Raw genomic sequence first — 26,346 nt, 5'->3', positions numbered from 1 at the left:
CTTTTGAATTGATTCTTTTGAGGAAATCATCAGTTCACAGCTTTTGTTTATTAAATTATTATACTATACTTTTTTGCTTTTTGGCATGATTTTCACCTTCAGCGTTTTTTAAAAAAAGTCTAATATCCATGACTAGAAATTTGAAAATTATAATACCGGGAAATTTAAAAATAATAGAAAAATATTACGCCACAAGGAAAACTTGAAAATGAAATTAATTGATAAAGTAAATTAGTAAATGAAAAAGGTAATAATATAAAAATTTAAAAAGAAATAGATATGAATAATTATAATAAAATATAAAAATAATATTTTTGAAAAATATGTCCGGCATCTGCATTTTGGCTTTGGGGGGAGGATTTGTCCCCCTGCCCCCCCCCCCCCCGCTGCGTACGCCAATGAAATGTACCAATTTGATTCATTAAAAATTTTGTGATATTTTAAAGCGTATTAGCAATAAAGGATATTTTAGATATTTATCTGTTCCTGCTTTAAATAAAATTGTAAATTTAAATGCACCAATTTGATCATTAAAAAATTGATATTTTAAAGCAGTAAAGGAAGGATATTTTATGTCACTGAGTATTGGCAGCAAATGATATTTTTCTGTTACTTATATTCTCTTATTGTTTGATATTTAATTTTTATTGCTTGACATAAATATAATTATAAATTAAATGTACCAATTTGATTCATTAAAAATTAGATGATATTTTAAAGCAAGTATTGGCAATATAATTACAAATTAAATGTACCAATTTGATTCATTAAAAGTTAGGTGATATTTTAAAGCAAGTATTGGCAACAATTGATATAAATATGATTATAAATTTAAAAGTACCAATTTGATTCATTAAAAATTTTGTGATATTTTAAAGCAATAAAGAAGAATATTTTCCTGTTATAGGTATTCAATAAAGAATATTTTTGACATTTAACTGTACTTGCTTGATATAAAATTATAATTATAAATTTAAGTGTACCATCATTAAAAAATTTGTGATATTTTAAAGCAGTAAAGGAAGGATATTTTCTGTCACTAAGTATTAGCAGCAAATGATATTTTTCTGTTTACTTATATTTTCCTATTTTGATATTTAATTGTTATTGCTTAATAAATATAATTATAAATTTAAATGTACAGATTTCATTCATAAATTTTAGGTTTTATTCTTAAAAGTTGAGGTTAGGTCATAAATTATCAATACGGTATTGATTTTACAATATTGTAGAATCAATACCGTATTGAATTTAGATGGTATTGTTTTTACAATATTACACCGGCTCGATTGAATTTAGATGGTATTGTTTTTACAATATTACACCGGCTCGTCCCTTTAATGTTATTTTTGGTCTAACTAAACACCATCTTTCAATCGTTTAAGTTGATTATTGTTATTTCTATCTTCAATATCAACAAATATTTTACCTTATAATATATATATACATTTTGCTCCTTATGGAAAATCCTCTCGTTGAGCCACATGAGTGGCCTCCAGAACTCTTAAATAGCTCACATGCTAATTTTTAACTATAAATATAAATATATTTAAAAAATCTTCCACTCTAGTGTAGTACTTTTTAATGGATATTTTTAATAAATATTTAAAATAACTTATACATTTTAAGAAAATATTAAAAATACAATACATCTAGGATTAATTTTTCTTTAATGCCGCTATTTCTATTTGTTATATAATTGAATTAAATAAATAATGCATATATTTATGAACAGCAATTATAACCTAATGTTGTAAACGCTCATTTTCAGGTGATTTTTAAAAACGGCTAACTCAATTTATCTAGAAAAATATTACGCAAACCTGATGATTTTGCTCATAGAAGGAACAACGGTATAGACGTATACTTTATTAAATCTAGAGGCTTAGGCAATATTTTTCTGGCTAAAATATTGAGTTAGCCGTTTTAAAAAATCGGCTCAAAATCAGCCATTTACAACAATATTATAACCTGGCAATCCATATATCATTATTTCTCAAGATAATAAAAATAGTAGACTAACCATGTTTAATATAATGAATTAATTTTAAAAAATAAATATTTAAATTCAATCCTTTACCAATATAGGAGGGGGTTTAGAAGATATTTAAAAAAATATATATTATTGTAATTTTATTTAAATTTTATGAATCGCGATTACTTATATGTTATGAAGCAAATTAAGTGAGAGGGAAATTTTGCCTCAAAAAGGTATTTCCATTTAATAGCTAAAATTATATATATTTTTTTATATTATTACTTTATAAAAAAGTATTAGAAAGAAAATAACACTCAATACTTAAAAATTCACAATTTAAAAAATTTTTATATTTTATTTTAAAAAATCTTGGTTAAATATTTTCCATTTTTACTTATAATTTTGTTAAATTGATAACCATTTAAAAAAATAAAAAATTGCTTCTTTAGTTCTCTTCACTTTTTATTTGAAATATTTTATTTTATTATATTAAAAACTATTAAGCCAAAATAAACCAAATATGTAATAATATATATAAATAATAAAGTTAACAAATGGAACTATATTATTTGACCGTATTTACATAAGAGTTTTTCCAACAACCAGGGGTTCATAAACATTGTTAGCTAAAATAACATATTTTTAATAATATTTATTGATTTATATATTTTATTTTATTTATTTACAAATTATAAGCCTATTTTTTTTACATAAACTAAAAAAGCATGGATTTTATTTTATAAGCACAATATTAAATAATAATTATAAAAAATTTAATATTATTATATTATGATAAATAAAAAAATATAAAAAATCTAATGTTGTAAAAATTAAATTTCAAACAAATGCAATTAATGATTTAAAATTTCCTGATGTACCCACTCTCGTCTCGGGTGGTATATTATTTTTTTATGTTATTTTTTTTTTTTTTAAAATTAATATAACATTTTTTTAAATGAATTATATGTATGATTAAGCAACTTGTGAATGAGTTTTGTCTAAATAAACATTTAATATCATCAGTTATACAATATAGTTTAGTGATCAGCATCGGGCCTAATTTTTGAAACCCGGCGCGGCGTAATTTTTTTAAAAAAGTTTCCCCGGCCAAGCCACCCAAAATACGAACCCGAAATTATTTTTGAAATTTACCGGCTTGGCTCGGCCCGAATTTATTATAAATATAGAAATTAATTTTTATAAATAATTCTAAATAAACGATATATGTTATATGGCGTCTAGTTTCTATAAATAAAATCAAATATTTTATTTTACATAAAAAATAAAAATAAAATTGATAAATTTAGATAAAAAAATTTCTCAGGCCCGAGCTCGACCAGGCCCGACCCGAATTTTCTTAAAAAATAATAGGACTGACCCATCCAGAACCCGATGTTTTTCTTGCAGATTTTTAATATACTTAGTGCAATATCATATTGATAATTCGGTAGAAAAAAATCAAAAGTTTGCCATACCGATGAAATAAGTGTCGTAGACCTTTTTTAATTATGGGATCTTTCTTTTGGCTTGAGCCTGAGTCAATTTTTGACTCAAAAATAAGCTGAGTTTAGGACTAAGCAGGCTTGGCTCAGCCGTTTAACAACGCTAACAAATAAATAAATTTCGAATCAATAGTCGGCTTGAGCTAAGTCCTGAGCCGACTCGAGCTAAATTTGACTCAAAAAGCCGGCTTGAATAAATTTTAGACTCAAAAACTAGATGAGTTTTCAGCCGTTTAACAACACTAATCTTAAATAAATTTCGGCTTCAGCTAACGGCTGAGCCAGTCAGCTCAATGAGCCAGCTTGAGCTTGAGCCAAATTTTTGGCTCAAAAACTGGCTGAGTTTTCGGCTAAGCCGGCTTGGCTCAGCCATTTAACAACACTAGTATAGGATCATCTTATTGTATAAAATAAATGAATAAAATCAACAAATAAAAAATAAATGAATAAGTATGTACCGATGACATGACTTAACGATGACATAACATAACGATGACATAACGTAACGATGACATGACGCAGCGATGACATGACGTCACGATGACGTAGTGAGGACATTGGAAAATTATAATATAGATAATTTCATTATTAAAAGGAATACCATATTTATTTGGATTGATTATCCGTGATACATGATAAAAAAATTTCGCCCTCCTGCTGTGGATATAACAGAGCAAATCCATCAAGCAAGATATTTAATATAGTGGTGGGGGGGGTGTATGAAGCCCTTCACACGTTTGTTGGCAAACCGCACTGCACGCACTTGTATGCGCAATAGTAATAGAACTATTACTTAAACATCTATTGGCTCTGATAAAAAGAATTAGGCGAAGCAAATTTCTATACCCGAGAATTGAGAATATATTTAATTACTTTATGGGGTAGGGGAAGGGCTGATTTTAAGTGAATTCTAGTACTGTTATTGTTAGTATTATGAATAAATTTAACGTCTTGTTGATCAAAATTTAAATGACATTTAATTTTTTATAAGTGGTAATTCACATATGACTTTTTTTCGATTAGATACTCCAAAAATCAAAAAAAAAATAATTCAATGCCAATCATTTTATTTTAGATTATTACTACCACCAATTATTAAAAATGGGTAGAAGACCATTGAATACAACCAAGAGTGGGAAGTATATGAATCCCACAGATCAAGCCAGTAATATCTATATTTAATTATTATAATATTTCTAATATCTAGGAAAAATGGCAAGAAAAAAGGAGCTTAAAAAGGTTACTTTTAATAATAAATTGCTTATATTGATATATAATTAAATTATTTAATAGAATAAAAAACAAAGACAGTTAATAAGGCTAGCTGTATTAAAAAGTCAGGACCCTAAACAAATAATTTATGAGATGGAAGCCTTGGATGAAATGGGTATTTTAATATATTTTAATCTGCATTATCACTATAATTTTTATAAATTAGAATATAATACAGAAAAAACTCCAATATTTAGAGAGGCTGTTCTTCAGGATAAGAGAAAGAAATTAAACACAATGTTTGCTAGAGTTGTGGCATTATATGTAATTACAATTTTTATACTATATATATACACATATAAATTAGGAAAAAGATGATCCAACATATTTTAATGAAATTAAGAGGTATTTATGTTTTAAAATAATTTATTAATAAATTAAATTTACAAAGAATAAAACGAGAATATGATATAAGAAGACAAGAAAAGATTAATTATTATGAAAGTGTTAAAAATGCAAAAAATGTTAACCTGGACAGTATTCCATTGCCTCAAAATACAGATTTACTACTAGGTGATTCATCTATAAATCCTTTGTTTTTCCAAAACAATTATATGATGACAAATGCCTTATTTATGGCAGGTTCACCTTTTTTTAATAATATTCCATTGCCTGGAATGTCTGGTTTAATGACTAATCAACAACATCCCTTTAATACTTGTAAGCTGAATATAAATATAATGGGAATTATTATATTGATTTACATGTTTATAAAGTTAACAATAGTCTAGATGGTGTGAAATTAAGTATAGAAAATCAACATCCATTAAAAGGGATTCTTAAACAACCCTCAGATTATGGGTATATATATAGTTTAATAATTTATTAATTATTATACAATTGTATTTCATAAGTGTGACAAAAGTTATTCCTGGGCCACCAATATACATGCCTCCACCACTGAGTCCAATTAGAGATGATAAGAGGGAAGATCGTAGAAACTTTGAACAGAAACATAGAAATAGGGAAAGGGCTAAAAGTTTTTCTAGATCCAGATCACACTCAAGGTCTAGTTCAGGGAGCTTAAGTAGGAAGAGAAGGAATAGGTACATATAGATTCTATATAAATATATTTTTGAAAATAATTCATAATTAATAAATTTTATTCCCCATTTATTCTTTAAGAATATTTTGAATTGAAAAATAAATTTTATTGTTTTATGCTTTTATATAGTTTTTCAGTAAATATATAAAGAATACTAGTTGGATGATATATATAAATATATGACTAGTGTTGTTAAACAGCTTGATTTTTAAAAACGACTAACCCAATATTTTAGCTAAAAAATATTATGCAAGCTTGTTTGGACACTATTAAAAAAATCTTGAGACTTGCATAATATTTTTGCCTAAAATATTAGGTTACATTTTAAAAAATTTAGCTGTTTAACAACAATATGATTAAGTAAAGATTAATAATTATTAAGGATATACCGATATTTTTTATTGGATCGGGCCGATGTTTCATATTTTTGAAAATATCGGTTATCACCCAATATTATAAAATTTTCCAATCCGATCTGATAAAATGACATTTTAATTAAAAATTTTTTTTATTTCAATTGATATTCTATTTGTATTATTAGATTAATGTTATTATTTAAATAAGTGATTTTATTTTATATACTTTTAGTTTCATGAATGAATATAAGCTATAACTGATCATTATAAATATTTAAATGACTTATGTTATGGTATCATTAATTATAGATGCTGTACTATTAAAAAGTGTATAAGATGAGTACATGTAATGAAAATCTCTTGAACCGATTTTTAAAAATGCCAAACTCAATTTTTGCCTAACCCTCGAGATTTCGCTAATAGGTGTCCAAACTTTTGTGCCATCAGAAAAATCTTCAGGCTCTCATTATATTTTTTGGATAAAATAGTGAGTTAATGTTTTTAAAATCGACTCACATGGAACCATTTTGTAACTCTAGATGTATGCATCAAAAATTAAAACAAGTATGTGTACAGAATACAAAATCCGATATGATATCGGATCGGTAATCAGTCGATATCAATTTAATATCAGCAATAAGGGATTGGCCTCCAAAAAGTGATATCGGTACATCCCTAATAATTATTTAAAAAAACAAATATAAAATTTTTTGTTTTGCAGAGTTATCTAATGTCCAGTAGAAAGTTTAAAACTAAATTTTTATAATGACTAGGATTTCCAATTTTTGATTGACTGATTACCTAATGATTCCTTTATAATATATGAGGCAAAATCTAGGAAAATTAAAGATGGTGCTATATTTGAATACAGCCAAAGGCTATTTTATTTCTTTTTATAACATTTAAATGTACAATAATCGATTTATATATCATGTAGATTGATAAAAAAATTTTTTATTAAAATATATTTATTATAAAACATTTTAAAAATACCTTTGATACAAAAATAGTGTCATTAATTTTTTTGACATATTATATACGTTAATTTTTGTAAATGTTTGTTTGACACTCAAATTAGTGAAGAAACTAAGATATTCAGTTAATAAACAATAGAAAAAAAATCGAAAGTTCTAATAATTATAAAAATTTAGTTTTAAACTTTTAACTGGACATAAGATGACCATGTATAACACAAATTTCCATTTTTGCTTTTCCTCCCATAATTTTCCATCTTTTAAATTTAATAAATTGATTTCGTTTTTGATTAATGACTGATTATATAATATCAGTGAAGGGAAATAAATCTATCACGGATTCAAATTTTTTCTTTGTTCTAACTAGCGCATTTATTTCTCATACTAATTTTTATTGGAATCGAAATAGTCGGTCAAAAAATTATTTTCGTCAATTTGATATAGAATTCACATTGACTACTATTTGTTATTTTTATTCATATCAAATTATTTAAACCTCTAAAAAGTAAATTGAATAATTTTTTTTTACTTCAATTTTACACCAAATTTATTTTATATTTTCTTGCAAAATATATAGATTATTTTTTAAATTTATTGTAAAAATGATAAGTTTCTCTTGTGCCTGATATTTATTTATTTATTTTAAATTTCTGTTACTTTTCTTAAAAAAAATTATCTTCTGGCTGACTGACCACTATAGTTTAGTAATGGCTAAATGTCTGCTAATTCGGCTTAATCTTCAGGCGCCTGTTGGAGAAAATCCGTTAACATTATGTCGTTTTAATTTATATTAGTTTCTTTCAAATTGAGTTTAGAAAAACCCCGGTCAAAGTGATAATTTTCGCCTAAAAACTTGGTTTAGACGACTAAAAATTGGCTTAAACAGCTAAAAATATAGTAATTACCCAACTATATTGGCTACTTTCTTTAAAAAAAAGACTAATTCCAATCAAAATAAATATTAAAATTATTATTTATTTGGTCATTAATTATTTTTATGCTAGATGTAATTTTTACCGTTGACAAATTATCAGGATTAAATTATTTTTATTAATTTCAAACTATTTTCATATAATAATTTTATATAAGTTAAGAATTTATGAAAAAAATTGCAATAAATATTTCTGAAATTATATTATAACTTAATTATTTTTTTTCTTTTATACTCTTTATTTTACCACAAAAAAATACTCTACTTATTTAACATAAAACCCCAATACCCCCAAAAAAATCAACCCACATTCTCTAGAATTGAATTACCCCTCTAACTTTCATAACCTGTTTAAATCATCATGTAATATTTTGAATATTGAATTTGAATAACTTAAAAATAAATAATAATTTTAAAAAAAATAATTAGCAAAAATAATATTTAATTTTAGAAAAATATAACAAATCAAAAACTCAAAACCTTTTTAAAATATAATTTCATTAAAGTTAAACACAAATATGATTGAAAACTCCAATCCTATTTAAGATTTAATCTCAAAAAATAATCTTAAAAAAATATATGAATAAATGTAAAATTTCGGTCATCTCTCATGAGATCCCCTCCCATGTAAATTCTTTCTCTATTCTACTCTTTTCCTTCATTTATAATTTAATATTATGCATACAATTAACTAATTAATATATTTAACAATCCTTCCCTAAAAAATTCTATTAAATCATATGAGATCACCCGCAGATCTAACTTATCATCCCTTGGCCCCTGTTGGGATAGTTCCGATCCGTCAACTTCTGCCGAATTATGCGTGACAATGATCGCTTTCCCTGCTCATTTTATTTGTTACTCTTTGTCCTGTTCCAATATTTACTTTCCATATTTTTTCGCCTCAATTTAAATTGGTCCTGGGTCCCATTCCCAAAGCACATTATCCCTCCTGGATATCGTTCCATTGGCCTGATTTCTTAGACCACCCTCAGTTCTGATAATACGTCATTGTTTGTTGGTTGATGGGCTCCTATCTCTACAGATACTTCTTTGCCCACCAACTGTAAGTCCCCAGTTGCAGGTTCCACAGAAATTTTACTTGTGCTGTTACCCATCAATTTCGCATTACCATTCCGTTCATAATTAAGCTAAAACTCAAAACCTATTTTAAAATATTATTTAAACACCGAAAAATATAATATACTGTTCAAGATTTAACCTTGAAAATGTAAATAATACTATCATGAGAAGTCATTTTACGTTAAATCGACCAAAAACGAAATTCCGACGTCTTTAAAAGAACGCTAGGCATGATAGTTATCTGTGTTATATTTTGTAGTAAACTCAAAATTTTAGAGAGATAGCTCAACTAGATTCAAAGATATACGCCTTCAAAGTCGAAAATTGCGCAATGTCTGATTTCATTAAATCTTTTATTTATAAAAAATACTTAAGAAAGAAAGAAAAGAAAGAAAGAAAGGATATTTTATAGCCCTTAAAATTTACATTGGAAATATGGTAAAAATTTCAAGTGCTTTCTTATTTTCGGTAAAAATAAAAAAATAACATTGTTGAGAAGCGATTTTTTTGGGTGTTGATATTCTCTAAAAAATTTTATTACCTTTATGTTAAACTATTTAATAAAATATCTCGATAGCTGTTCTTATTAATAGAAATTCCTGATGCCATTGTAGATATATCCTGTTGCTGTTGTGGATTTATTATCGTTATTTGATATCACTTGTGGGGGTAAAAGAAGGATGTGGTGGTCCTTGGGAAAAAAAGAAATATACATCTCCTCAACAATTTCATTTTTTTAATAATGTGGTTAACCACCAAATTGTCATAAATATTTAGAAAAAAGACCTGCCCAAACCATGGTCCTAAATAAAAGACTCAGGTGGTTAGCCACAAAATTGAAATATATATATATTTATTTTTTACATTCCTATGGACCATCATCATACTTCTTTTACCCACAATAAAGAAAAGAGATGGTTGTCCATTAATCGAATACATTGTTGTTCAGATTTAATAGAAAACATTTCCGTATTTTTTAATTTGTTTGTAAATAAAATTATTTAACTTGTAAAAATTGACAAGAATATATAAATGTTATTGTAACAATTTTTTGCAACTCAAATAACTTTATTTGCAAATAAATTAAATCATAAGGAAATGTTTTCCATCCAATTTGCACAATACTGTAATGATAGTATATCCCATAACAGTGACAAAGCGCATCAAATTATCGCTTCAGGAAATTCTATCAGGCGCAAAATGGGATAAGATTAAAACAAGTGGTATTTTTTTATAATAGTTATAAAATTATAAAATATAGCGTCTTAATAATCATATTCGTATCTGCTTGCTTACATATTGCCTCGGGACATTATATTGTTTATACTCAATCCATTTTTTAATAACAATACAAATTTTTATTGAATATATATTATAATAATTTTCAAATATAACGCCATCTATACTATCTTTTTTATTTGTAAAAATACGAAAATAAGTGTCCTAGTATGTTATGCATTAAAAGCATGTATTCACATTTAATTTTGTTAAACGTCAATCAGATGTATTTGGAATTATTATTATTATATGAAAAGGAAAAAATGATGATTATATAATATATATTTTTCGATATATTTGGATCATTAAAGTTTTGAAATTTTTTAAAAAGATTCTTTTATAAATTAATAAATTACGGAAAAAATATGATAATTTTTTACTATATTATGATTATTGGATGTTTCAATTTTTGATGATTTATAAAGTTAATAAAAACTTGATTTGAAGTGTATATTCTTTCTACAATCTATATTACGAACTTTTAAATATTCTTTTTTACAATCTATATATTACGATACTTTTAAAATAAGCATCGAGATTTTTTATTGAAATAGTTTAATATAAAGGTAATAAGCATTTTTAGAGAATATCAACACCCCAAAAAATCTCTTCCTAACAATGTTAATTTTTTCTTTTTACCGGAGAAAACACTCGGAATTTTTTAATTTTTTTTTGATATTTTCCATTGTAATATTTTAAGGGCTATAAAATGATATATAATTTGTTACTCTATCTTAAATATTTTTTAAAAAAACAAAATTTAATGAAATCACGCATTACGCGATTTTCGACTTTGAAGGCGTATATCTTTGGATCTGGTTGAGCTATGCTCTAAAATTTTGATCATATTAACATTTACGACATTAATAACTATCATGCCAAGTTCATTCATTTTTTTAAATGGTAGTCCGAATCACTGGTCAATTTGTCATAAAATTACAGTAGAATAATTTTGTTTTTTAACGAACTGAACCTTGAACCGTTATTTTTATTTGAGCCGATATTTCCCTTGTTTAAACCATGCAGTAGAGTATTATTGGCATGAAAAAATAAAGGCATTTGTGCATTCATCTATATAGAATAAACATCTAATATTCGTTAAATAATCGTAAATACAACTACACAAAACCTTAGACTTATTATGCCTAATATATAAGTGACTAATTTTAAGTCATAGGAATAAAGAGATTATAAGACCAAATATTTATATTAGGGATATAATAATAGAAATTATTGGATACGCATGAATTCTATAATTTAGCTGATTTTTCATATGGATCTGACACCAATTTCTACTTACATATTTGCCCTCTACCAATTATTTTTCCTCAGACTTTTTATCCTTAAATTATTATTTTAAGAAGTCTCTTATAAATAATTTCCTAATTAAGAGAGAAGGAAAAGGGAAGAAGAAAGAGGGATAGGAGATCACGCTCTCCAAGGAGTCATAGTAGATCTGACAGATCTAGAAGTCCAAGCTCTGACGATTCCGACAAGCAGAATAACAAAAATACGGTCATAAGGGGTATGCTTTTAAACTAGTTAATTATTTCTAGACCTGCCACCCATTTACAAGGTTGGCATGAGTTTCTAAAATTCATCATTTTACTGCTTAGCATGGATAGCTCAGGATTATCATATGCATCCATTTCACTGCCAAGCCCAGGTCTCTAAAGAGTGATTTAAAGGTATTGGCCATCGCATGATTTTTTAAATTTAGGATAATTAAATTAATATGTTATATAGGCTAGCCATACCAAAGCGTTCTAGTGTGTATGTTAAGATAACAAGCCAAAAGAATTGAGCTAAAAAAATATCGTTTCCAAAAATTTTAATATTTTTATAGCCTTTTACATATAAAATTTTTTATCATTTGCTTACTAATGTTGTAATAATTCCCATATTTTAAAATAATATATATTCCTAAAACTACTTATACTTTTTATTTTTTTAATATAATATACATTTATTAAAAATTTCTTATAATATATAAAACACTATAATTTTAAATTACTATTAAGATACTATTGAAATAAAATACAATTTCATAATTGCGTTTCCAGAAAGGAACTACAGGAAACCACATACGAAGATGATGCACCCTGTAGCAACCAGGGACACCGCATCGAGTTGCTCAAAAATGAATTAAGACTCGAGAAGGGCGAAGATAGGTGGCACAGCTTAAAATGACGCAAATTATGTTGCTCACAATTCCATGTACGAATAGATGAGAGCTCGATGACATCCTCAAAGCAGGATGGACAAGGACGATTATATGGAGGTAGGGGTAGAGCCACAAGAATATAAGGATTTGTTCATGTAGTAATATCACCGATATGACCTTCTCACTGGGGCCTTCCGGACTTATGTAGGGGTGGAGATGTCTTGAGTCATCAGGAATTGGAAGTAAAGTTTATTTTTAAATTATACTTGTCACTATGTGCGTAATGGAAATATTTCATTTTTATTATATTATTGTAATGTCAAACTATAACACACTTTTAATAATTAAAATAGTTATTATGCCACAGCATAACAACTATCTCCACAACTTCGCTATTTTTTTCACTACTACTTTCAATCACTACGGTGCAACACAATATTTAAGCAAACATTATAAAAAAAAATTTACTTGCTTGGTCATGGCACCACACTATCGGTTGTCCGTTTTAAATAAATGATGCAAACGCATTTTATTGATAACATTTTATAGTTAGACATATAGATAGTCAATTTTTTTTAAAGTTAAATTAATAATATAATTACAATCTTCTCCCCCTAGGAGGCTATAATTATAAAAAAATAATTAAGATAATATATTAAAAATAGATATTTTAAAAGTTAAAAAAATGAGAATCACATCGATACTGCTACAAGAAGAAAATAAAATATTTCCATTATATGACAAGTATAATTTAAAAATAAACTTACCTTCCAATTGTACAATCCCATGATAACTCAGGACAGGAACCATAGTTGTATCTAAAAATTCCGATTAGTATTTTTGGTTTTCGTTCTAAATCGCTAAAACAAAAATCGCTAAAAATTGGGAATCTGGCTTATATCTCCTAGAAAATTTTTAAAGTAAATTTGAAATTAATATTAATAGATACTAGGGGACTAAAGACTTGTATTTAAATTGAAAATTTTATAAAAATCGCTAAAATGGAAGAAATATCATCCAAATTCCCTAGCGATTTAGAACCTATCTTGTATTTTTTTACAAAAAAAATTGGCTTTGTTTGTAAAATGCCGAATTGGTATCAAGATTTTTTAAAAACTTATAGGTTAATAGAGAAAAATGGCCATTTGTGGCAGACACTTGGAACAAATAGGAAGTTGTTAAAAATTTTGTATGTTCATTTTTGTTTTCTTCTTGTGTTAGCCGAATGACATTGATGTTTGAGGGGTCAAGGGCCTAAGATAATAGTAGTTATACCTTCAGGTCTTAAGCCATCTACGTGCGATAAATATATTGGCTCAAGATAGTTCAGAATGTGGGCGGCTGTTAAACCTCGATTTATCATGGTTTACTATGTGGTGCTAGTGCCGCCCTTGATTCAAAGGGTAGACCCTGCCTACCCTTTGTATCAACTACTGATTTGCATTACAAACATATGGCTGCACGATGTCACACTAGACATAAATCAATGGCAACTCAATTATTCGCCTGATAAAAGATTACCAAGACTACGACTAAGAATTGATTCTAACCATTCATGACAGCCACGTATGTCATCTAATTGAAGGAGTTGAATGCAATCCAAAGTTGGATTGACTGATATAATATATCAGTTTGGTATTTCAATATTAATGTAAACTTAATTTTTTTTTAAATTATTACCATACTCACACTTTAGAATGCTCCAGTATGGCCTCTACCTTTATATGAGCAGTAAAATCAAAATTACGAGTTTTAAAATAATTATCTTTTTTAGTCTTGCCAGGCCCTAGAAAATTTTAAATTTGTCTTACTTTCATCAATTAATTTAGCGCGAATTATTCTTAAAGTAAGATTCAATCAATAAAGTTTGGAATCGGATGGGTCCTTTTCAGACCTAATAAATAAACATAATATAGGTGGTATTTATCAAAATTATATATGTATATTATGAAACTTTATTTTTTAGATTCGGATGAAGAGGAATATGAAGAGATAATAGCTGAAGATAAATCATATGAACCTGAAGGTTTTTAAGAAGAAAAAAATCGCTTATAGCCTATATTATAAATGATTTGTTTTGGGTTTTAGATCCTTAAGATAAAAAATTATCATATAATATAATATTTTGGGTGTTTAAAAAAAAATATATCATTTTATTTAAAAAAAAATTATGAATAAAGTTATGGATAGCAAGGGGAAAAAGATGATTAGGTTTATAGATGGGTCAGCAGACCGTAATGGAGATGAAGAAAAGGATTCTAGGTCAAAATATAAAATGATAGCAAAAAATATGGTATTCATGCAACTTTTTATTTATTTATTTTTTTAGGTTGGACCTATTTTTCAATCATTTTTTTTATTTATTATTTTATGTCCCCTTATTTTACCTTTATATCCTAAATTTTAGGGTAGCAAAACATTTTATTAATTCATATTGCACATGCATAGATTTTAATAAGTCCCAAAAACCTTGGAAATTTAAAATTATGTATACGACATATTTATATTAGTATTAATATATTGTATTCTTAAATTTTGAATATTATTATATTTGATTACGTTTAAACCTGATTACTCTTAATGTGCTAAAATACAACCGCCCAAAGTTGTTTTTCATTTTTCAAAAACATTTACGCGTTAAGTTTTTATGAGTAATTTTTTACTGAGTTAAATTTCTTCTTATGCATACTTTATCTCATTAAATTGGGTAGTTTATTATTGAAAATATTGATTATAAGGTAGATTTCGAAAGAAACACTGGAGCAGGGGCTACTCCTTAATTAGAAATACACTTCGACCAGTGCTCTGACAACAGTCCTATCAATAGCAGCGTTTCTGTTTTTTTATCGATTACATTTCAAAGTGAACCTGACTATAAAAGATTCCTTAATCCGATTGTAGCAGGATTCTAGCTAAAAAGTTTGGGAAGATCCTATGCTCTTATTTTCAAAAAAAAAACTAACACATCAATTATCTCTATGGTTTGAGGCTAAAAAATTAATATTCCTTTTCTGGTTTAGTTAATGATGAATGATTGGTAGTCGATATCTTAAGATAACCTGTTTTGAAATCGTCTCGGCAGTTTTGTGATCTGTTAGATTGTTCATGTAGAGTAACCGAGATGCAGCGTGTTAGTAGAATTTTTTTTAAAATATTTATTGAATATTTATCAATTGAAAACGACATTCCAAAAGTTCTTAATACCTAAGTGTAAAAAATAAACAAAGATAAATATATAAAAATTCGTTATCGGAACTTTATGATTAAATTTATAACGCCTATTTTTAAGGGCTACTATTGCAGTACTATCATTTTTTGTCATTTCTTTCTGAAATAATATAAATAAGCTTATTATACATTCATTTTGAGCGTATAAAAATTCAATTTGAAGGTTTTAGGAATTTGAAAGTTCCCAATCAGATTTAAATAATTTAAGATCCTATTTCTCCCTACTTAACAGATATTTATATTTTTTTAGTGCCACCTACCATTTCTAGCATCATTAAAATACTATGCCAACATGTAGTTCAATATGTCTTTTATGACAAACTATTTCATGTTTTCTTGCAAATCACTTGTTTTAAACAAATCATATAGTAGGTCTAGAATTGGAGTGCTCCACTCGACATTTTCATTGAGTTAGAAGTAAATAAAACTTATTTATTCCCAATATATATTAAAAATAAAAACTAGATTAAAAAATATTAATTTTTGCCAAAGTTATAGCTCTGACAAAATTGATAAAATAGCTTTTCCATGTTTAGCAACTAATATTTAAATAAATAATATCGCAATTTTTAATAAGTTAAAAATATCTTTAAAAATACTTTTTATATTATTTTTCTTCTATAAATAACTATAATTCACAGATAAAAAATATTTTAATAAATTCAGTGGCGCCGTGAGCACCGACACTTCTTTGACGGTGGCGTCAGCTTGGTTAAAGAGTATCGGCGGCGCGCAAGGCTAATTATACTAAATTTATTCATGAAAAATTAGTCATAAATTATTGCCGGAAATTAGATTTTATACATGTACCTAATGATCTTATGGCTTTTACAGGAAATACATTCGATTTACTTATTTGACTTAATTTTATTTAACCTTAGAAATTATTTTAGTTTATCCGAGAAAAAGTGATTGACTCACCTATTATTTGGACGGGTAGTATATTTTTTTTTACTAGAAATCAGGTTTAGACGTCGCCTTAAGAAATATTTTTCTAAATTGATTTTATCGTTTTACTATTGTATATTTTTTTTTACAAATTCAAAAAATTTAGATAAACAATACACCTCCCTCTAAAAACGAAAATCCTATGTATAACATAACAAATAATCCAATGGCATACAACATGTATTCTCAAATGAATTTCCCGCCATACATACCTAATATGTACATAAATATTTCATATAAATTTTCTTAGGGTACTAACTAGAGATTTGCAAAAGTACCGGTCCTTTAAAAATTCGGGTTCGGGCTGGATCGGGCCTAATATTTTTAAAAAAATTTCTGGCCGGGTCGGGTCATGGAATATTTTATATCTAAATTTATCAATTTTATGTTGAATCATATTATATCAAAAAAAGGCGCCAATATTTTTTATAAAATAAAAATATTTAATTTTATTTGTAGAAACTAGACGCTATATGACATATTATCTTCTATTTAATTTTTATTTAAAAATAATAAATTTCAATATTTAAATAAATTCGGGTCGAGCTTGAAAAATTAAGCCCGATGCAGAGTTCTAACTCCACTTTTGATTTCCTTGACCCGATCCCATCTCCTCTAAAATTGATCATGAGTCGGCACATAGAGATGGAATGGTTAAGGGTCATAAAAAATATTTCTTAAATTTATTTTGGAAGAGTATGACTTTTTTTGAACATTTAAAATTTCACTTAAATTTATTAGAACTAATTATATTATATAAATAAAATTCCTTTAAAATTACAAAATATTTAATGTATCATAGGCTGATTTATATATATCATATATTTCTAAAAAAATCGAACGCGTTCATGTTCATTCAAAACTTTGGGAATAATTTTTTTAACACAATATATTAGCCATGTTTAAAATTATAGGTTTTAAGTGAATAAAAATTATTTTAATTTATTAAAAAAAAATACTTATTAATTTTTTTAAAAACTTTTATATATCATGTGAAATTTAATTATTTATAAAATATATAAATTCATAATGTTTAGATCAGGGTTGGCAAGTCGGCCAATTGATCGGTTAAATTCAGTCTATTAACTGGTCATATGTTCCAGTAATCTAAAAATTTTAAGAAAGAAAATGTTTGAAATTTGGTAGATGATTTACGAATTTTTTTAATATTAAAAATATTTGATGCTTTTTTATACGGGAATTTAACTCCCCACCCCTTTCCTCGACTACACATAGAGTTAGAATCTCATAGGAATCAAGCGATAAACTTTTTAAGTCACATAATATCATTTTTCAAGCATATTGTCTTGTCTAATCAGAATTGAAAAACGCTATGTGACTAAAGCGATATATTGCATAAAACAAATTTATATAAGTTTTTTTGAAAAAAGAGAGAAATGAGCCATCCTAACACTTCTAATTACGATATTATTTATTTAACCCATTAATGGTCAAGATTTTTCTAGTGGATAAAAATGCTCAATTTTTTCAAATTATATTGATTAATGCTCAAATATGATATTCTAAAAAAATCAGCCAAAAAAAATAATCCTAAATAGAAAATTTAGCCTGGTGCATATATGCACCGTTAACCATTAAGAGGTTAAAAAAGATAAAAATTATATAAAATACTATAAGATCAAAAAAACAACAAATATCTTTATTCTTTTTTTGTAATTTATAATAAAAACGAGAAAATGTTTATATATTATGAAAATCCTTGAAACATTTAATATGGAGTGCGATTTGACATGTTTGGCACATATATCTTGAGTGCGTATGGCAATGTCTGCATCTTCGTCTTTTTCCATCTATAATTTTGGATAAATAATGTCCAGATGAATCAATAGGGTTTTCACACTGTAATGCAAACTGGCTGGCGTGACCTGTACTTGAATTTTTTTCAATTTTTACTGGCGTTCGAAGGAGGTAGTTAGTAACTTCTCGTCTAAATGCAAGCAAACTCTTCTTGTCATCTCGATTCACGAATTTCCAGATTTTCCATGAATTTACCAAAGCTACATCAATAAAATTGGTGAATATTGGCCACCACCATTTTTTTCCTCTTATTTTTATTCTATATGTAGATATTAGATTATCACATAGATCAACTCCACCCATGTGTTTGTTATAAGCAGTTACCATATTTGGCTGAGGAATTTTTATTTTAGAAGATATTTTCTTAGAATACCTTGAAACATTAGAAAGCAAAGAGATAGTGTGGCATGTCGATGCAACGGTCACCACCGAATTATCATTCCAACGAACTACAAATATTTCGTTTAATTTTTTAAACCTATAATCATAATATCCTCTTTCTTTTTTTGCTACAACCTTTATAGATTCAACTGGGCAATGCTCTATTCTATTGTCCCTCACAGTTCCAGTTGCAAAATATCCCATTTGTTTTAAGTATGACAAGAGTTTAAATGATGTAAAGAAATTATCAAAATATATTTTATGATAATTTGGTTTTTGCAATGCCTTTAATAATTTTATGATTACATTTCCACCTAATCCATATTCATATTTATTTTCGCTTTTTCCTTGATATATATCAAATGAGAATACGTAACCGTCGGAAGAGGCCAATATCCAAGACTTGTATCCGAATCTAATTGGTTTTCCTTTTATGAACATTTTGCAAGAATGTCTTCCTCGATATGGTATCATCTGTTCATCTATTGATAAATGATGTTTTAAAATTCCGAATTGCTGAAATTTATTATTCAATATATTAATGTAAGGCCTAACTTTATAAAATCTATCATGTATATCTATTTTAGTATTGTCTGCCAAATGGATATTATATTTCAAATTTCGAAATTGTAATTGGGTCATTGTATCCCGGATTATTGGAATAGAAATATCGCTGTCATTAGACCAGTACATTCTTTCTTGTGGGAGAGAATGATATCCAGTAAATAATAGAATTCCAATAAATCTCTGAATATCTTGGATGGTTATGCATATGTTAGGTCTATTCATTTGTTTAGCATAAATATTACTTTGTTCTACAATTAGGGAATATAAGTCTTCGTCGAAAATTAAACAAAATATATCTGATGGACTTTTACCATGTAAATCATTTTCAAGTTTTATTACATCTTCCTTTTCTCCATTGAAAGGGCTTGAAGAATATATTGCATCCGTTTTTCTCCATTTTAAATTGTGAGAAATTCGAGAATAGCTTCTTGTAGAATATGGTTCTGGAAGGTCGTCATCAACTGAATTATGAATCTCCAATTCTCCAGCTGTATCTGAAGGCAAAACTCCGACATTTGTTAAGTCATTTTCATCGAAATCTTCTTCATCACTAACTGCAGAGGGGTTTGGCGGAATTATAACCATATCTCTTTCTTCAATTGGTTCCTCTTCAAAAAGTTGAGCAAGCGCTTGTTCAATTGTTAGAAAACGTTTCATTAAAAAAATTTATTAAAAATTAAATATCTAGACAAATTATTTTCGTAGAATCTTGATTTTTTTATTAGTCATCTATTATTTTGATAATTTTGATTGAATTGACAAAACAGGTACATAATATTTTATATAAATAAAATAAAATCTTCAGAAAGGAAGAGGCTAAAAATAATTTTAAACTTTTGAATATTTATGAACCTAATAATTTCATATAATTTGATCGGGATAAAAAATTATAATAGGAACAATATATTATTCGATTTAATCTCAGGGGAAAAAAATTTTTTTAAATTATTTTCAAAAGGTCTTTTTTGGGTATAAAATTTTTTTTAAAAATTCTTAAGGGGCTCGAGCCACCCACCCCTCCCCTTCCCACCCTTAGTGACGGTAGTGGTTTTAAGTATAATATAAAAAATTATAATTCATTATGTTAAATTTCATTTGTTTGAATTTTTTTAAATAATATATACTGCTAGATGGTTAACGGTGCATATATGCACCAGTCAACTTTATGTGGTTACCTACTAAAATATTAATTATTTAAAAATTCAAAAATGATTGATAAATATTGATATATCTATAAAGAATATATACACACTAGTTTTCATCGAAATAATTTTATAATATGCTCGTGAGATCGCTTAGAAAATTTTGCATTTTAGACCTCATAAATTCGCAAAGTTTGAGGGTTTCTTAGGGGCATAAAAAAATATTTTTTTCATATTTTTCTTTTCCAGTTTTGAAGTACAATGTCTGCTATATAAAAATCTTTTTTATTATTTTTAAAAATGCACCGTTAACCAGTAACGGGTTAAGGAGCTCGTTGAGTGGAATTCGAAACATAGTTTTATTCATGTATCAATCTAAATATTTATATTTCAAAAAAATTAAAAAACCAGAATGATACCTCCTTCGATGATGCAAATGTCTAATCCTTACAGACCTCCCATTAGTAAATTATCGATAATTTTTTAATGCATATTGTATCATGAGTTTTGGGGTTTTATTATTTTTAAAACTTTAATAACTTATTTCACACGACGGGTTAAGGCATTAGCCCTGCAGCTTAATATCATCAAAAATAACGACAGCAACCTTCATGAATAGTTGTATTAAACTGCACATTTTTTTATAAACATAATCATATTCACCTTTTAAATATTTATTCTTGTAAGTTATATATTTCGAAATATACTAAATTGCCCAGAAAATGAAATTCCTACACAATTTAAATACGGTTTAATTGTTATGGTGCCAATTAATTTTATAAATCTTATTTTTGTGCTATAATACGATTATTTCTTCGCCTAAACATACAATTCAGACGAGCCTTTAGCTGCTCCTCCCCCTCCGCCATCCCTTAGTACGGGTGTTTATCTGCCAGACGATGACGTTCCACCATTACCCCCTATGCCCAAAGGGCTTGCAAACTTGACCGCTTCCATAGGTTCGGCCCAGATAGTTGGACTACCCAAGATATCCATGGACCACAAAGGTTCAAATTTCGGAAACGTTAATAACGAAAAAGGTGTTAAAAGCATTGGGGAAAGAAGTACCGCAGATGGGGTTTCCGCAAAGAATACAGAAGCCATCGTTATAGAGGTAAAAAAAATCATAAATTCCATATATAAATTTGTGCAAGATGTTGTCGCTCACTAAAGTTTGTTGTAAGACAGTCAGGATAAATTGGTGGCAATAAATCATACTAGGATGTACCGCTAATTTTTTTTATTAAGAATCTGTTCTTAACGATATCGTTAATTATTTATGATAATCGGATGCTAAAAAATATTAATATGGTAATTATTCCTTCCTACCTTAGTTGTTTTTTAAATCGGCTATATCAATATTTTAGCCAGATAAATATTACTTATATATCAAAATTTGCCCAAAAAAGGACCAAACCTTTCTGTCATCTTTTGGGAGGCTTAGGTATTGTTGGCTAAAATCATGATTTAAATGTTTTATAAAAAATTGGCTAATTCGAGATTTCTAACATAGCGACCTTTTATTAGAAAAATTTATCAGCATCGGTCAATATCGATAGCTACCTATACCTTTAATTTTAACCGATAGGAGCAGTTGCCCATAAGAATGATAATTAACCTTTGTAAATAATATTTCAACTTACATCATTAAAATATTATTTGCAGATTTCTAAACCAACAAGAAAGATAGAATTTTTTCCTATTAATTTTTGATAATATACTAGTATAATTTTCACCCCCCCCCAATAAATACTACATACAATAATAAAATTTTTATCTCTGTATGGATATCGATATCAGCTGAAGCAGTATTGGTGATCTCTGGTATAATTAGCATATTTTTCGTATTCTATACCATGACATTTTTCTAATGTTATTATATTGGGTCAGCTAATATCATATAAGGCTATTCCGATCCACAAATTTTTCGATCCGATATTGATAAATCGATCCGTTATCAATCCGATATTTATATTGATTTTTTATCTTTATATCAATGTCATAAATATATCAATATTTTCTACTTTAAAATAAACCAACTAACTTTCATAAATAAGTGTGTGAATGCAGTGTTGTTAAACACCTCCATTTAGTCGATTTTTAAAAAGGGCCAAATCAAAATTTTAACCAAAATATTATTGCCTATGCCTCAGTATTTCACTAATAGAAGTCCAAACATTTCTGATATATGTGGGAAAAGTCAATAAGCATGTACTCTTGGCTAAAATTTTGAGTTAATCGTTTTTAAAATTGACTAAATAGAACCGTTTAGCAACACTTGAATGTGACACGTTAGATGTTTTAAAATCCTTTTCTTTTTGCAGATAGTATAACAAAAAATAGTGTAAAATTTTAAACTGTTTTTTTAAACATTACAACAAATAAATTGTATATTAGTTTCTTTCAGTAATTTATTATGAATAAATAAATGATGTTATATTTACAAATATAAAATAACCAAAAACAATAAAAAATATTGGCTCGGATTTTTTAAAAGATCAGCCCGTTAAGATATTTCTTGAAAACGCTGTACAGCCTTATATCATGCCAATACAATCTTTGCAATACATATTTTTTATCTTATTAATAAAGGCTTACTACATAACGATGAACCCGAGGTTATACTTTGCCTTGGATTAGCCAGACATTGTTTAAGCCAAGGTGTGAACCTATTTTTTTTAACACACTAATACTTATAGTATTCACGATATATTTTTTAAACATTTATCTTTAAAACTATACAAGGCCAAACCCCAACTCCGGAGTTTAACAGAAGAATCGTTAAAATTTTTGCCGACATCCTTGCGGATTAAAAGAAACACTTCTACCAAATCCCAAAATATGAACAAAAATCAATCTGCAAATGCATTAGGCGCCAAATCCGCATCTCGCTTGAAATCCAGTTTATATAATTTTATGCTTTATTTTAAATATCGAGATTTCAATATAAACGAAATCATAATGATATTTATACAAGATTACCAGCTTTTGTTATTTAAAATGTTAGTGAATTATACAGCTATTTTTATTTAAATATTAATCTTAAATGAGTCAACTTTCGACCATAACGTTTTTAAACATAATGAACTCTAGTCTCTTCTTAAAGCCTAATCGTTGTTCAAAATTATCTATAATGATCGTATAGCGAATTCTAGGATATTATTAAGCCATGGTTACCGCTTCTGCTCTAAGACTATATAATTAGTGCTTAAGCCTATTATAAAAAAATTATTAACAATTCCTATTTAAAAATTCGAGGTTGGACATATACCATTTTTTTATAATAATTTTTTCATATTATATTAGCAAATTATTTTAATTTAAAAATTTTGTTTTTCATTTTTTGAATAGATGAAAGGAACCAATTTTTAGAAATGGTCAACGTCCATTATAAGAGTGATAATAGCAATATGACGGCTGCCATGATGAATTTACAAAGCAAAGATGATGCCTACAGCGCTTTTATGAAGGAAATGGAAGATTTAATATAAATTAAACGAATCAATGTCATAGTTTTTTATTTTACATTATTTATCTTTGGTCTGACTTATTTTGTATATTTATAACATTACTAAATCTTCTGTTAAATAAAATGAGTCATTTAATGTTAATTTTATTGATAAGGTAAAATTATTTAGATATTTAAAATGATATTATATTTGTTGTAATATGTAAATTAGTTAAATTTGTACTTTATATTTAATTTGCATAAAGAATTATTTTGGATTTATTATTATAACGCGTGATAAAAATATTATATTTGAATAGTTATGAATATTAGTGATAAAGAAGATTGAAAAAAGTATAAAAAGGCCAATTTTTACCATACAGAAATATCTTTGATAATTATTAACTTTTTTGTATTTTATTTTTTATTAATCTTTTTTATTATTTTTACTTTATAATTTTGTTAATTTGATAATGTTATGATTTTGAATAAAGGATGAAATTGATTTCATGATTTCGTGTTTCCTAATTATTATTAATTTCTTTTTATATATATGTTTTCTTTTTTTATTTTTAGGTCTCAAAAGCCTTACTTTCAACATCCTAATTATTATTAATTTCTTTTTTATATATATATTTCTTTTTATATTTAGGTTTTGATGCACAATGACAAATACCTCATTGTGACAATATTAATTAAAATTACACTATTTTATGGATAACATCATGTACTGTAATTTATTAAAATACATATCGTGGGACTTTGACTGTATGGTAATCATTGATATACCTAGTTCTTAGACAAATAAGTATAATACCACCACTATTATATTTATATAGTATAATTTTTGAATATTCAATATATTTTCCCTAGAAAGAAAGATATGAAAATGATTTAATTATAAGCTCGATTTTTAGCAAAATTACTAACTTGAAAGACACATTTAATTTTTCACATTTTCTTATATAATGTTAAAATAAAATAAATTTTTTCCAAATAATTTTAATTTATTATTCAAAGATTTTTCACATGGGTTATTTTTGGCTTTCCTATAAATTAATTATTAATGTTACTTGAGTGAACCCAGTGTCATACTCCATGATGGGGTTTGACATATTGGTATTAGTTAAACCATCTTTGTTACTTTTTTCCACGGCATATTCGAGATCTGCACTGGACTGCAAAGTGTCTGATTCTATGGAAAATGTTACAAGGGCATATTGAGGCCAGGTAACTCTTTATGTGGACGTCATGGTTTGAATATCTATTTTTCATGAAATCTTTTCCATTTTGTTATGTCATACTTTAAGACCATGATTCTAATAGAAGTGTTACTTATGCATTTGCACCCAGGGCCAGTGCAAGGCGCATCTTATCAATCGTCAATTGGACATTCTTAAAATTTTTATCCTACGATGTTTGGGGCTCATCTAAAAAAATTAATTAATTCCACTTAAAAATCGATCCCGCCCGTCTATGGTAGCTTCATCAAAATTTTGAGACCCAGACAAAGTTTTAATGCATTGGCCAAACTGGAGAACAGGCTAATGTTTCCGGCTGGCCAAATTTTATCAAATAACAAAAATTGATATTTTTTAAGTAAGCTTAATAAAACGTCTATTTGATGATATCTCATGAAGCTGCTATAAACTTAATTGGAATAATCTTCCCTCTTTATTTCAACCACATTCTCTAACCTTATGTAAGTCAGCAATATTGTTGTGTCTCGTTATTTGGTTGACACAATTCCATTTAAGTCCATCAGTAGGACAAAATGTTAAAAATGGTCTTCAGTATCCATTTTGGCGTCATATGGACTTGGACATAGTAATTTTGATCATATAAATCATAGGCATATCTCAGATTTTCATGGGAGAATACTTTTGGGTACATTTTTTCGTTATAAATAATTTTGGGTTGTCATTTTTTATAAAACGTTTTTTCAAAAATATTTATTAGTAATTATTTTAAAAAAATTATCAACTTGTACTTATTTTAAGAAAAAAAAAACAGGATTTATCGTGATATATGTATATTTTGAGGACGAGGGGAGTGTTGTGGGAAATTTATTGCCAAATTTGGTTTCGCCAATGAAACAAATATTGAGTTGTAATATTTCAATACCTTCCACATTCAAAATTCAATTAATTAAAGAAAATATTTCTGAATACAATAATTACCTTCTATAACATTGGAAAAAATATTTTCATTCGCGGATTTTGTAAATACAC

The 26,346-nt window shown here is 26.9% G+C and overlaps 1 protein-coding gene across 1 annotated transcript; it reads left to right on the top strand.

Annotated features, from left to right (window-relative positions):
• The first annotated feature begins 4,502 nt into the window (after nucleotides 1-4,502).
• LOC135931400 (WW domain-binding protein 11-like) lies at nucleotides 4,503-24,504 on the top strand. The gene is made up of 16 exons (XM_065468472.1): nucleotides 4,503-4,645; nucleotides 4,688-4,719; nucleotides 4,774-4,867; nucleotides 4,919-5,016; nucleotides 5,060-5,097; nucleotides 5,144-5,412; nucleotides 5,469-5,553; nucleotides 5,607-5,798; nucleotides 11,811-11,944; nucleotides 14,550-14,609; nucleotides 14,764-14,876; nucleotides 16,866-16,978; nucleotides 21,079-21,131; nucleotides 21,504-21,781; nucleotides 23,413-23,569; nucleotides 24,019-24,504. The coding sequence occupies exons 1-16, from the start codon at nucleotides 4,582-4,584 to the stop codon at nucleotides 24,156-24,158; spliced, it is 1,920 nt and encodes a 639-aa protein (XP_065324544.1). The 5' UTR covers nucleotides 4,503-4,581; the 3' UTR covers nucleotides 24,159-24,504.
• Nucleotides 24,505-26,346: the final 1,842 nt, after the last annotated feature.

Source organism: Gordionus sp. m RMFG-2023, chromosome 1, assembly GCF_954871325.1.
Source record: "Gordionus sp. m RMFG-2023 chromosome 1, tfGorSpeb1-WG-v2, whole genome shotgun sequence".
In the NCBI taxonomy this organism is placed as follows: Eukaryota; Metazoa; Nematomorpha; class Gordioida; order Chordodea; family Parachordodidae; genus Gordionus; species Gordionus sp. m RMFG-2023.
The sequence above is the reverse complement of the archived record's forward strand: the minus strand, read 5'-3'. Positions and strand labels throughout refer to the sequence as shown.